This window comes from Cryptomeria japonica, unplaced genomic scaffold (genome assembly GCF_030272615.1).
Source record: "Cryptomeria japonica unplaced genomic scaffold, Sugi_1.0 HiC_scaffold_94, whole genome shotgun sequence".
Classification (NCBI taxonomy): Eukaryota; Viridiplantae; Streptophyta; class Pinopsida; order Cupressales; family Cupressaceae; genus Cryptomeria; species Cryptomeria japonica.
Genome location: NW_026728916.1, coordinates 45,672 through 59,161, shown reverse-complemented (window position 1 = coordinate 59,161; position 13,490 = coordinate 45,672). Strand labels below are relative to the sequence as shown.

Below are 13,490 nucleotides of genomic sequence, written 5' to 3'. Positions count from 1 at the left end.
TGACAGTGTTTTCAAAACATAAAGAAGACCATTTTGATCATTTAGAGATAGTTTTGTAGAAATGCATAGAGTTTGGTATCTAATTAAACCCCAAGAAATGTAACTTTGGATTGCCTCAAGTAAAGCTTCTAGGATATGCGGTGTCTAAAGAGGGAGTGTCGATTGACCTAGACTATGTGAAACCCATCAAAGAGATTTCTTTTTCTATGGACAAGAAGGGTGTCCAATCCTTTTTGGGGAAGATTAATTTCATTAGTCGATTCATTTCAGATTTTGTTGGAATGGTAAGACTGATCAATCTTATGCTAAGAAAGGACCTTCATTTCAAATGGACTCTGGAAGCTAAAGAAGCTTTCAAAAAGATTAAAGAAGCCATCTCATCTACCCTTGTCTTGTCTAACCCAGATATGTCCAAATATTTCCTAATGTATGTTTATACCAGTAACGTGAGTAATATTGTACTAAAACAGAGGGATATAGAAGGTTCAGCGGAACGTCCAATTTCCTTTCATTCAAAAATGCTAAAAGCATATGAGGTAAAGTACAAATTTGTTTAAAAACAAACACTCGCCATAGTAAAAGGCTTGAATAAATTTAGGCATTTCATTGTCTGTAATAAGACAACTATTTGCGTGGTTCACCCTACATGGTCTATAAATACATAATGGAAGGAGAAATGATAGATAAGAGAGCCAATTGAATTACCAAGATTCTTGAGTATGACGTTGACATCATATCCACCAAGGTAATCCAAGGGAAGGCCCTTTGTGAATACATGGCTCAGGAACCTGAGGTTCCAGGAGGAGCTCAAGATGAGACCATGTTGATGTAATCAAAACTAGAGGAAATGACCTAGATCATTGACCAGGAGGATTTCATCTGAACCGGAAGATTCCTAGTAGACCTTCCTCATGAAAAGAGAAGATTCTATAGGCTCCAAAATAATGGTTATCAGTTGCTAGAAGAAGTCTTACTCAAGACAAACTTCGAAGGAGTTTTACTCCGCTTTGTAGACAAGAAGCAAGTTGAGAGGATTCTGCACGATTTCCATAACGGCCCTATGAGAGGTCACTTCTCAGCTCAGACAATTGTAACTAAAATTGCCCATGCAGATTGTACTACTGGCCTTCACTATTCAAGGATGCATGTTCTCTTATGTGAAAATGCAAGGAATGCCAGTTCTACGTTAGGAAACGTAAAAATGCATCTATGTAAGTTGAGCATGCATTAGTAGATGAACCTTTTTCTCTATGGGGGTTGGATTTCATAAGAATGATCAACTAGTTGTCCTCCATCCACTGTAAATAGATTCTTATTGCAATAGTTTATTTCACCTATTGGAAATAGGCACTTTCATTGAAGATTGCAATAGAAGCTGAGATGTTGGGTTTCCTGGAGGAGCTGGTTATGAGATTTGGCCCACCAAAGACTATAAAATCAGACAATGCTAGAGCATTCACGGGTTCTAGGGTTACCCAGTTCATCTTTAGCCATGGCATTTATCTAAAGACTTCCTCGAACTACTACTCGCAAGGGAATGGTCTAGTTGAATCAACTAACAAAACCTTGATTCAACTCATTAAAAGGATCAAAGCTGAATATAAGAGAGAATGGCACCATCACTTGAAGAATGCACTCTGGGAAGATTGAGTGACCCCCAAGTAGGTGCTTAAAATTTCTCCATATGAGCTTGTATATGGAAAAGAAGCACAATTCCCAGTCTCACTAGGGATACCAGCTTTGCCACATCTTAAATCTCTAGAGCTAGAGGAGAATGAACCCACGGAGGTAAGGTTGGCGTAACTCTTAGAGTTGCAAGAAAAAAAGGAAAAGGCTTTCGAATCTCTCCAAGATCGACAACAAATTATCAAAAAGTGGTTCAACAAGAAGAGTTCTGACCCTGGTTTTCACTGTGGAGATCGTGTCCTAAAATATAATGAATGTGGTGCTAAGCTAGGGTAAAACACAAAGTTTGATATCCTATGGGAAGGTCCACTCCATATTTTTTGTGTGCAAAGAATTTAATGCTTTCACCCTAGAAAACATGCAAGGTGAACTATTGGAGATCCCAATTAATGTGATCCATCTTAAGCCATTCAATTAAGCCTTAATTGCTTATTTCTATGTCAATATTATAAAATAATGTTCTTTGTTTCATTGGAGGCCTTTTGTCCTAACTCTAGAGTTTGTTGAGACCTTAGTTTCTAAATGAAGCATGTAACCAATAATAGTAATCATGAGGAGCAAGCATTGTTGAAAAGAGAAAATCCATAGATATATAAAAGCATATATCATATTATATTATGTATTATGTTTTTATATAGTTACATGAAAAAGTAGGCATTGTTGCAGAGAAGAAAAGAAAGCGGTAAGAAGAAGGTGTTGTAGTGGAGGAGCCTACAATTTCTCTCCATTGTCATCTTCCTCGTCATCATTTGCTCTCCTTAAGAACTCCGAGTTTGAATCTGAGAAATCCATGATTACCTAAAGAATGGGAGGATCCTCCAAAGTCAAGATCCTCGGGAAGATGTAGTCGCAAAATTAAAATTACTAGGTGACCCCATCCAAGTCAACTAGGAGATTCAATTGCAACGAGAAACTAGTAGCTCGCCAAACCCATTCACACTGTAGTGTCAAGATCATAGTCTTAAAGCAAGAAACAAATGGGAGCCATGGGACCACCTCATTGTTGTTGATAAAACATCGCAAGTTCGACATTGACATGATGCCCACATAAAACTCTGCATACTCAACTACTTCTTCCAACCCACCCAAGTACATCATAGGGAAAAGTACCTCAGTAATAAGGGTAATAAGGTGTTTAGACAATGCAATGTCCAATAGAGAAGCAACAAAGTGAGAGGTGATATCTGTATTCACCCTATACCTATCTAGAGAGCCTACAAAGTCCTCTCCCAATACCCATTTCATGGTTGCAATGACTATCAGGTTTTTATGGCTACTCAAGCTTTGAAAGTGATAGACATAAATGTTCCCTTATAATACCACCTAAGTCCCAACACAGACTAGCTGAATGGGAGTATCCAAGCTCCTAATATGCAACAAACTAAGTCAAATTCTGAGACAACGAGGACTATGCATCATGGTCATATTTATAGACATGACGAGACTTTAATCCATAAAAGAAAAGCCAAGGTTGAAGTAATGAGCACAAGTTAGGATATTGTATGGGTCATTTCACAACTATTGAAAATTAGGAAGCCAAATCATAATCGAGTTGTGCAATTTTTAGGAGAGTGTGCAAGGGGCGATCATGCACCATGCATCTCATCGTATGTACTTCTCAAGATTAAGGTAGATCATCACTAGCTTTTGACTTGCATCAACATCGCTGGCTATTTTAATTGCAATAGAGAAAGGGGTGCAGGTTCTGAGATAACAGTCTGAATAAAAGAAATGATGGTATAAACTAGAGAGTGGCTTTTTAATACACTTGACGTGGAAGTTAATATAATGTCCTATAGAGTTAGTTCTACATGAAAATCATAGGTGGTACATGTATGAGGCAAAGGCCATTATTAACATGCTATTGAGCATAAAAATTGAGGCATGAAGCTTGTTAGAGAAATTTTTTTTTTAAAGATATCATGCAACATTTTATTCTCCAAACATTTATTTTCTAGTGCCAAAAAGTTTCTAAGAAAAGCAGAAGATAGAACAATTTTGGCTCATGGAGATGGATGTTCCTGCTGAGACGTCGGGTTCCTCACACCTTGAGACTTGGGTCGATGTTGTTTGGGATATCTCATACGCTTCTTACCTCATTCCTTCAAAACCTAATTAGCTAATTAAATTCCCAAAGACCAAAGACATGACCAAGAACCCCTCTCTAGTTTTAGACAGATATGAAGAGGTTCTTGATCTCAAAATACATAAGGGTCTTTAAGAGGCTGCTTCCACTAGGATTCTCATTTACAAATTAGAATTGAGACACATGGTAGTAAAGATTTGGTATTGTGGTCTTTCATAATATGTCATCCCAATGGTCCCTCATTTCCTTGAATTCCTTGAGGCATGCTCATGATGTTTTAGTGTCGACCCCCTATTATTTAAGGCACTTCATTGAGAATTTATATAAGTGTAGATGCCACCCGAGACATGTTGTGAATCCCTTTGCTTTCTAATATAATGGATATTTTTAGTAGGGAATTATTAGAAAATTATTGATGTAAAAGGAAGGCTACTTTAATTTTTGCGGAATTGCACTGGATACGAGTCTCACTTAGCTTTCAAAATTCCCATTGGCATTCAATGATTTGAAGTAAGATGACCTAAAAGAGGTCATCTCAATGTTGGCCTATGTCTGCGGCCTTGATAATAATCTACATGTCCATACTTTCCAAATGGGTGTGTTTTTCAAACTCTAGAAGCAAAAGGAATCTTTCCTATATGAATTATTCGAGGACATTGCCCAAGGAATAGAAAAGCAATTAATAAACTTCAAGACACATTACAAATTTAGGTACACTTCTTTTTTGGTTTACATGTTCTTGCATCAGAATGGGGGTTTTTCAGTCAAGTATATTGAGTTATCAATTTTTTATGAGCACAATAGGTGAAAGCATGTGACTACATAGACTCCCATACTATCTCCCACACATGATGCATATTCTCTTATTGACCCTTTCCTAACACCTACCATGCAAGATTTGGTGATCGAAGTCTTGGTTTCTATTTCTTGCTTTTTGTTATAGAAAATTAGTTGGATGTTTACATGTAGCTCCCGTTGTGACTAGTTTCTAGGTAAGTATTTTTGTTTTGTCAGAGTACATGGTGTTATAGACAAGCCTTTTCACCTCCCACTTATGTAACTGATCGTACACTGGCCTTAGATATTTTTAGGCAATTAGTTATGATTGAAAATGCTATAGGCATAGGCAAGAATGGCATCGCTATCAACCAAAACCGTAAAATGATAGGTCCTATTGTTGTGATAAAAAGACTCCTCACAGAGGGAGTTCTCACTTCAAAATTGATAAAATTGGGTCTCGTGGTTATTGATGACCCATGGAGTTATGATCCAAAATGGCTTTTTAGCAAGGAGAAAGAATCCTATAGCGCATGAGCCATGTGAATCCTGGAAAGCCTAGATTAACCCTCCAAGAGATGATTCTCGATTATATGTGGACCTGAATGCTATTCCCATCAAAGAATGGACACCATGGTTAATTTTTTATGACCCAACTACAAGAGAAAATCCATCTAAACTAATTTATACCACTTTTCTTAGGAGGATGGATGATGATAAATGGACGCAAAGAAATAATTTATCTTTTTGGATGTACCAAAAGGAGGTTCAATAGACCCAAGTTTCTATAGGAAACTACACTTTGGATAAAATTTTTGAGGAGTGGGATAAACAAAATGTAGATGTAGAGTTTGCCGAGGAATATTTTTGAAATGACTCTGACCCTCAAGAATCAACCTTGTTGAAAGATACTCAACAATGACCTAGAAAAGGGAAGGAGATTGAGTTGGGTTCAACAAGCCAAGCAGTTGTATCATTCGCTTCCACTGAGCTCACTCAAAGGCATCATTCCCAGTTGTCAATGAAAAGGACTAGTGAGACTTGAGCGAGCTCCTCTCCTTCAAGGAAAAAGAAAATATTAGAAGAACCTCTGGAGGGATCCCAAGCCTAATTACCTGTTGCATTTCAGGTTTCATTAATAGAAGCAAGATCATTGGCTAAAGTACTCTTTGCTCCCCCTCTTCCTTCTTCTCAATCTCTAGTCGCTCCCAGTGTCACCATTTCTATAGTCTCAACCACCATGGTATTCTCCCCTGCCTGAGTTATAGTTTTTATAGCAAGGCCACAACCCTTGCCATGCCTTATAGCTACTAGCATTCCCACAATGTCCCTATGTGATTCTTGGGCCTTGAGTAATATTCAGTATGTTTTCCTATCTACGAAGATCCCCTAGTATGTTTTCCTACCGCATGGATATTAGGATTTACAACTCCGCTAGACCTCTTGCATCTTCAAGTGTTGGTATTATCTCATCCCATCCTGTTGGGGCTATGTTTGGTATCCTTCCTTTCTCTCTTGCTACACTTCCCTAGCCCATACAAATGCGGCTAAGAGATCCTATTGTCTCAGTACCCTTCACTCTTCCTCATGGCACTCCCTTTGTAGGGCAGGAAATTTTGTCTCCCTCATATTTTATACAATAGATGAACTCCTATAAAATGGATCAAGTTCAAAGGGTTGCAAAGTGGATAGATAAATATTGTTGAAAGCCCTTGCAGCCTAGTATATAGACGGACTTCAATGAAGAGACCAAAAACATAATGTTTGAAACTATGGTTCCTAATGTCATCAAACCACAAAGGAAATGCATCCCATGAACTATTCATTGCATGTCATTGGTATAGATTTGAAGTAGGCTTGCACACAGTGTAAAGTCAAGATGATGGAGTAGACACAAAAGGTTATGTCTTTTGATTTCCTTCAAAGGGAGCAAGCACGTAGAAAATCTCATATCAAAATTGAATCATGTTAAAACCACGCTTGACCATTACAAAGTAGAGGAGAAGGCTAAGAATGCTAAGATATATCACCATCAAGTTGATGTTCAAAAGGAGAGGATTGAAATGGAAAGGTTTCAAAGTGCTTTAAATGTGGTGACAGATTAACTGCAAGTCAAGCAAGTATCAAATAGTGAATTGAGTAAAAGGTTCTATGATAAAGAACAAGAGTTCCTACAACTCCAGGTGGACTCCCCGAATATAGCTCAAATCTTGATCTAGTCACAAGATGCAATCCGGGATAAAAATAGACTCTTCAAAGATTTGACTCAAATGTAGGCACTCATCTCGAAGGAGAAAGAGGAAAAGGAATGGGCAGCACAAGAATGGTAGACAAGGTAGGCCCAATTAGATGATGAGTTGTGAGATTCAAAGCATATTCTAGAAAAATAATGTAGTGAACTAGCCTGGACATAAGAAACATTGTGAGTCAAGGCCACCAGGGTCATAGCATTAGAACATAAAGCATCTGTTGCAGGAAAAAGGTGAGAGAATTGTATGCAAAAGTCTAGGCAAAAGAAGAGGAAATTGATCTCTTGTCAAAAACCATCGATGTTCCACCTATTTCTTTGACAAATTTCATCTTGTTCATCTGGGAGTTATATGTCTTGCATTGGGAAAAAATTAAACAATTTCTCCATGTCTTGCAATCGGCCCTAAAGTTTCTAGGTAATGCGCAATCTCTATGTGCTAAGGTGAGAATTTTGATCGATGAGTCCATGCAGTATACCATGACTAAGGTCCTTGATGCTCAAAAACTAGTCAAGTGGTTGTACACCACTTATGAGGAAGAATTGATGGCCAAGGGGGTAAATGATTATAAGCAATTGGTTAGAAAGGATAATAGTTTCATCTATCACCACCAAATAGTAGCTCAGGTTGCGTCCACCTTAAGATCACTCAAATCCTTGATGTCAGATATTAAGGAGCATTTTGAACATTTTGTAAGTCTTGGCTTACCCTCCCCTCTTCCTCCTGATGGTTTAGTTTTGAAGATTGAGAAGATCGTGAGTTTGATTGAGAAACAATGGCAAGAGTAGACTTTTCTCCAAAATCTAAGGATTACCCCTACTACCAAAGAGGTTGAAGAATTATTGCATCCTTTGACTTGACTCCATACTTTTCTCAGGTTACTTAGAATGAGCTCGGCAATCTCCCTTTCCATGAGATTATTCACCTTGATCAAAATTATCAAATCCTTGAATCTTGGGAGCACCTCTCAGAGAATGATTGGGTCCCTTTGCAGCAGGTCCTTGACCGACTATTCCCTACTTATACTTGAATCTGTTTGAAACCAAAAATTTAGGGTATCGGCACCCTACAGGTAGGATTTCCCCAGAAGTCACCAAAAAACTATGTATTTTATTTTGTACATGCTCTAATTTGAAGAGTTTGGCTCATGCCCATAATGTATTGGCACAAAACTCATTCTTACCACCATTTTCTTTTTCATTTTAGTTAAGTCATGTGCTCTTGACACATGGCATTTCATTTATGATGCTCATTTTTGCCCCAAGTAAATGGGACCCGCAGTTTGCAGAGGAGTATGTCGTGTTACATGGCAGTTCCCTGGGTGGTCCTGGGTTGGTAGTTTGCATGGCCCACTCCTCTCTTCCTCCTACTATCACATGTCTCCCATGGAGGCGGAACAAAATTTTTCACATTTTAGTTGCAGATGAGCTGACAAAAGATATTTTTGATCCAAATAACAAAACAACAAAATGTGGTTTCACTAGAAGCTAAGGATGGTTTTCATTTGTAGGTTTTTGCATGTCGTCAAATGAGGAGGAGTTGCTAGTAGTATTTTTTTTTGTTTTCCCATCTTATGGGTTGTTGAATTTTGTTTTATAAGAATAGTGAGGTTAGCTTGGCAAGGGTTCAAAACTTATTTTAAAAAGATAAACTGATATTCTATAGGAATTTAGCCTTTAATGTGTTGTTTTGTATTTTTGAAGACAAGATAATCAGATTATATTTGTAGCCTTTATGATTGTTATTATTCATTGTGCATTTGATAGTTTTATGTGAATGTGAAATTCTAATATAACTTTAGAATTATATGCCTAATACTCTGCCGATTAAACTATTTTTGCACTTGTTATTTGGTTGATGTGTGGTGTATATTGCTTTATGTTAAAAGGAATTTTGGTTATATCTTAATTAATGTTCTGGGCATGCAAATTTTTGAATGGGACTAAATGAATGAAGAGCCAACTTCTAAAATCCCGGAGGTCACTTAATGAAAAAAAACAAGTCTCGCATCACTGAGTTTCCCATAAGGCTATAGTCCTTAAAGCAATTTTAGTGATCAACAATCACCTAGAAATAACTTCTATGTGCCTTCACAACTCCTATGGTGGTTCTTGGTCAATAGATGGTTAACAATATCTCTTCTTTTGAGAGTTTAATGTTAATTTGTAAGTTTATCCATTTTTGGATGATGTTCCTAGATTTGCAATAGTTGATCTTTGAGCAATGGACCTTTGTGGTAGAGGATAAAATGGAAATCAACCCTTCTATCCATATTTTCTTTATTGTTTGTCTTCCCTTTCCAAGAGACTAAAATGCTATCTTTGTTGTGGGGGACTAAAAATGGGGTTATACTTCCTCTCTTCATCCTTGGATGGCCTCTTTCAACTTGTTAATGTAGTCTAATGATATTTCCTCTATTTGGATAAAACTTCCCTTTCTTCCACTATAGTTTTAGTACATAATTTTTTATGAGGTTGTTGGTAATACTGTAGGCTAGTTCCTTAAGGTAGACTCAAATATTACTAATTTCACCCATTCTTCCTCTACCCATATCTATTTTAATATGAATATCTTGAATGATTTACAAGGTGACATTGTATATTATGCGCTTAAATATTGTTAAACTTAGATGATTAATTACGAGGGTGTTTCTTTTTATTATATATGTTATTTTGTTACTAGCCATTCAACCTTGACTTGTACTCATGGTTCTTTTCTAAGGCCTTCCCTTACTTGGTGAAAAATTTCTCTTCTAATCCATTTCGGTTTTTTTTTTCTAGTGAACCAAATTTTGATTCAAATGGTCCTACTCAATTGGTGCCTTCTTCCTCTGCTAGTTCAAATGGCTAGGATTGCCTAAATGTTATTTCCTCTTTTGCTACATCATTCACATGTGGCTTTGATAACTCTCCTCTTTGCTTAGTTATCCTAGATACTTAGTCTCTCCTTTTAAACCTAATTCACAATTGGGCGGAGTCTCTATAGTTTATTCAAATGGCGATTCCTCTGCTACTCCTAAATTTTTGGATCATAATAATAAGGCTTCTCAGACATTTGTTTGATGAAAGAAGAAATGCCAATCCTAAAAGGCTACTCCCTTTGAGGTAGCTCCTTTGGGATGAATTTGGGTGCCAACTCTGATTTTAATTTATTTCTCTAGATATGGCTAGTAGTCTATTTTCATTGCAATTTTTTTGATATATATATTAGTTGTAATGATCTTTTGATTCACCTTTGTTATTTTGTTGTTGCTAGTTAACCTATTTGTATCCTCCTTTTTTTGTTCAAAATTGGGTCCTATAAAAAATCCACTTTACCTTGATAAAAAATATTTGTAGGACTTCTACAAATACCATTATGCCACTACAATTATGCGGGACCATTCTTGTGTTTGGACATTTTTTTTATTTTCTTGGTTTTTGACAGCTTTATATTTTTGTTTTGACGGGAATCTCCCACAAGACGACGAACGGAAAGGGGATTCGGGGAAAGAGTTTACAGTCTGCACATGTATTTGTCAATGATGCAAGTGGGAAATTTATTTATTAAGCATTACTTTGTTCTTGTCGCTAGACGGCCAAAGGATTTACGGTTGGAACTTAAACCAGCTATCATTTGTACTTGCACACCATAAATCTTACCAAAGTAAGACCACCCAACAAGTTCGCTTCGCCAAAATGGAAATTACAAAAGTTTTCATCTCTCTTGGTTCTGGGCCTTCCCATTTTCACCTGCGATACAACAACAAGAAAATACGGCACGTTATTTCGTGAATAACAAGATTCCCTTTTGTTATCTATAACCTCATCAATCTTGTCGTCATCTCCTACTGTTGGACAGATGAAACACAGAATGGTTAAGTAACCAGCAGGCGCCCAATTTATTAAACAATCTGATTAACATACAGACTAATCCTTATAAATGACGACCCCAGTAAACCTGTCTGTAGTAATAATTAAGGGAATTTTGAAAGCAGGATTGAATAGGTGCTCAATGGCACACAATAAGGTGATGACATTACACAATAAGGTGATGACATTAGTGGTGGTGAGTATAACCATATGTTGTTTTTTCAATTTGCTTTGTGCAGAAGAAGCGCGCGGAGTCTCCCATTTGGAAAGGAATTCCGCCATTGCCAGGCTCAAAAGAATGGAAGCCTCGATTAAAGCCGTGCAATCAGGAAGGACCCAAACCCGATTGGGTGGTGCCGTTGCACCTGTGATCCGCTTGCCCAAAACACATGTAGTGAACATTGGCATCGGAACCCCACCAAAAAATTTCCAGGGACAAGTGGACACGGGAAGCGATCTGATTTGGCTTCAGTGCGATCTGTTCAATCGGTCTAACTGGTATTATCCTCCTCCGTTCTACCCTGAACATTCATCCACTTACAGGCGGGTTCCTTGCTCTTCTTCCCTCTGCTCTGCCCTTGCCAATTCAACTTGTGCGTCGGACTGTCAATATTCTCATATATACAGCGAAAGCTGGAGCACGCAGGAAGAATTGTCATTCGAGACATTCACCATGGCGGATACAACCGGGGCGGCGCATTTCTTTGGCGGAATTGCGTTTGGGTGCAGCCATGTCGTTCAGGAAGATGTCTTAGAGGAGGCCAACGGCGTTCTGGGGCTCGGCCGAGGACAATTATCGCTTATCTCACAGATTGGAGAATCCAAATTTTCCTATTGCTTACCTTTCGAATACAATGGATCCCCGTTTCAGGACACTGACAGCTTTTCCACGCCTCTGCTGTTCGGTAGCGCAGCCGAGTTTAACGGCATAGGAGTGCAGTCGACGATGGTGATAAACAACACAGTCCTGCCCAAGCTCAACAGCTACTATTATCTCTCTGTGGAAGGAATAAGTCTGGGGAACGTGTCTCTCAATATTTCACGGGGAATGTTTGATATTCAAGCGAATGGAAGCGGGGGATTCATCATTGACTCTGGAATACACTTCACAGTTTTGCCGCACGCTGCCTTCACTGCAGTGGCATCTGTTTTGGATTCTGTGCTAGGACTACCCAGAGCTAACGATTCTAAACATGGGTTAAGTGTATGCTATTCATCACCCTACTATGACTATGTCCCTGATCTGAATATGACTTTCCATATGCTTGGTGCAGATTATGTTGTCGAAGGTAAACATAATTTCGTTCAATATATGGAATCTGGTCCGACTAAAATAGGAAATTTACTATGTCTGGCAATGTTAGATATGGATGAGGCTTCGGTTGCAGGTGTACCGGCCGTCCTTGGAAGTTTTCAGCAACAAGATTACCATATTCTGTATGACAACGCTAACCAGAGGCTGTCCTTTACTCCCACCCGCTGCAGTTCTCTCTCTATGTCTCCCAATCCCTCCTACCTACAGTCCAAAGCTCCCATTCCTATCTTAGGGTCCCATGTCTTGTTACCCGTGCTACTTCTTTATTTTGTAGCTTTCTCATTAACCCTATAAAAGAGATTAAATTCACGAATAATTACAAACGTTTCAATGTAATTTTTTTATTTTTTTGGCTTTTACTTCAATAAAGAGAGTATGCTTCTCCCTCTTGTTTGCACAATAAAATGGAGTTATTCTAAACTACTGTCTTACGTGATTCTCTAAATAATTCTTTTTATCTCCTTTCAATCTCTATGGTAAATTATGTATATTGCCGGTCTTGGCTAATCTTCCTCTAGAAGCACTTTTGCTTGAGATTGAGATCAAATCGATAATTCTTGTACATAGTTTCAGTGCTATACGGTTATTTTGTTAGATAGGTCTTTCATTGAAGGTAGGCTTAGGAGCTGCATATAGGCTACTTGGCAAACTTATAGTAAATGTTACATGCTATATAATTTTTTAACATAAAATCATGCAGCCTTAAATTTTTCCATTTAACGAAAAGGAATCAATTTTATAGGGAATCTTTTTTGGTTATATCCGGAAACCAAAGGGGATACCACCTTTATTCCTACTAACATTGGTCGGAGGATAGGAACATAAATTTCATGAAGTCTGAAATATTCAATTGGATATGCCAGATTTTATACATAACGTAATCCCCTCCACCCTACCATTAGAATAGTAGGAGCAACTATAACCTTCAGCCATTTTGAAAAATATAGTTTGAAAACAAACAAAAATTCTATTTGATATCTGTCAGTCCTATCCATATCATAGCCCCATCACTATTTAGGTGAATTTGTTATTACTTTATGCTTTATGCATGTATTAAACGTGTCTACATATAAAGATATTAAGGCTTTTAATAAATTGAAAAGTCATGGAATTTTTAATGTATTCATTAAAAAAGTTAATAAATTGAAAAGTCATGATATTTTGTCATCAACAAAGTTTATGTCTATAGAAAAAATGTATAATTAGGTAGAGCACTACATTTATTATATTGAGGTTATCATTATTTTTATCAATAATTTATAGACATTATTATTGTATATATTTTTATGTTCTATAGTGTTTATTGCTTTTGAAATAATTTAGCCACTTTTTTTTGTCCTATCAATTAGGAACGGCTATTTGACATACAAATAATGCTATTTTGGAGGTCTTAATTTGGGATACATTCAATTTTCCTTTTAAACAAAATCATATCTTAACTTCTTACATTGTACATTGTTTATGGCAAGATAATCTAATAGTTAATCATATTATTAGTTTAGGATAATATATTTTACTATATTAAT

The 13,490-nt window shown here is 37.3% G+C and overlaps 1 protein-coding gene across 1 annotated transcript; it reads left to right on the top strand.

The window, feature by feature from the left end:
- The first annotated feature begins 10,719 nt into the window (after nucleotides 1-10,719).
- On the top strand, nucleotides 10,720-12,258 carry LOC131864810 (aspartic proteinase nepenthesin-2-like). Its single transcript, XM_059215277.1, has one exon. The coding sequence runs from the start codon at nucleotides 10,720-10,722 to the stop codon at nucleotides 12,256-12,258; it is 1,539 nt and encodes a 512-aa protein (XP_059071260.1).
- The last annotated feature ends 1,232 nt before the right edge of the window (nucleotides 12,259-13,490 follow it).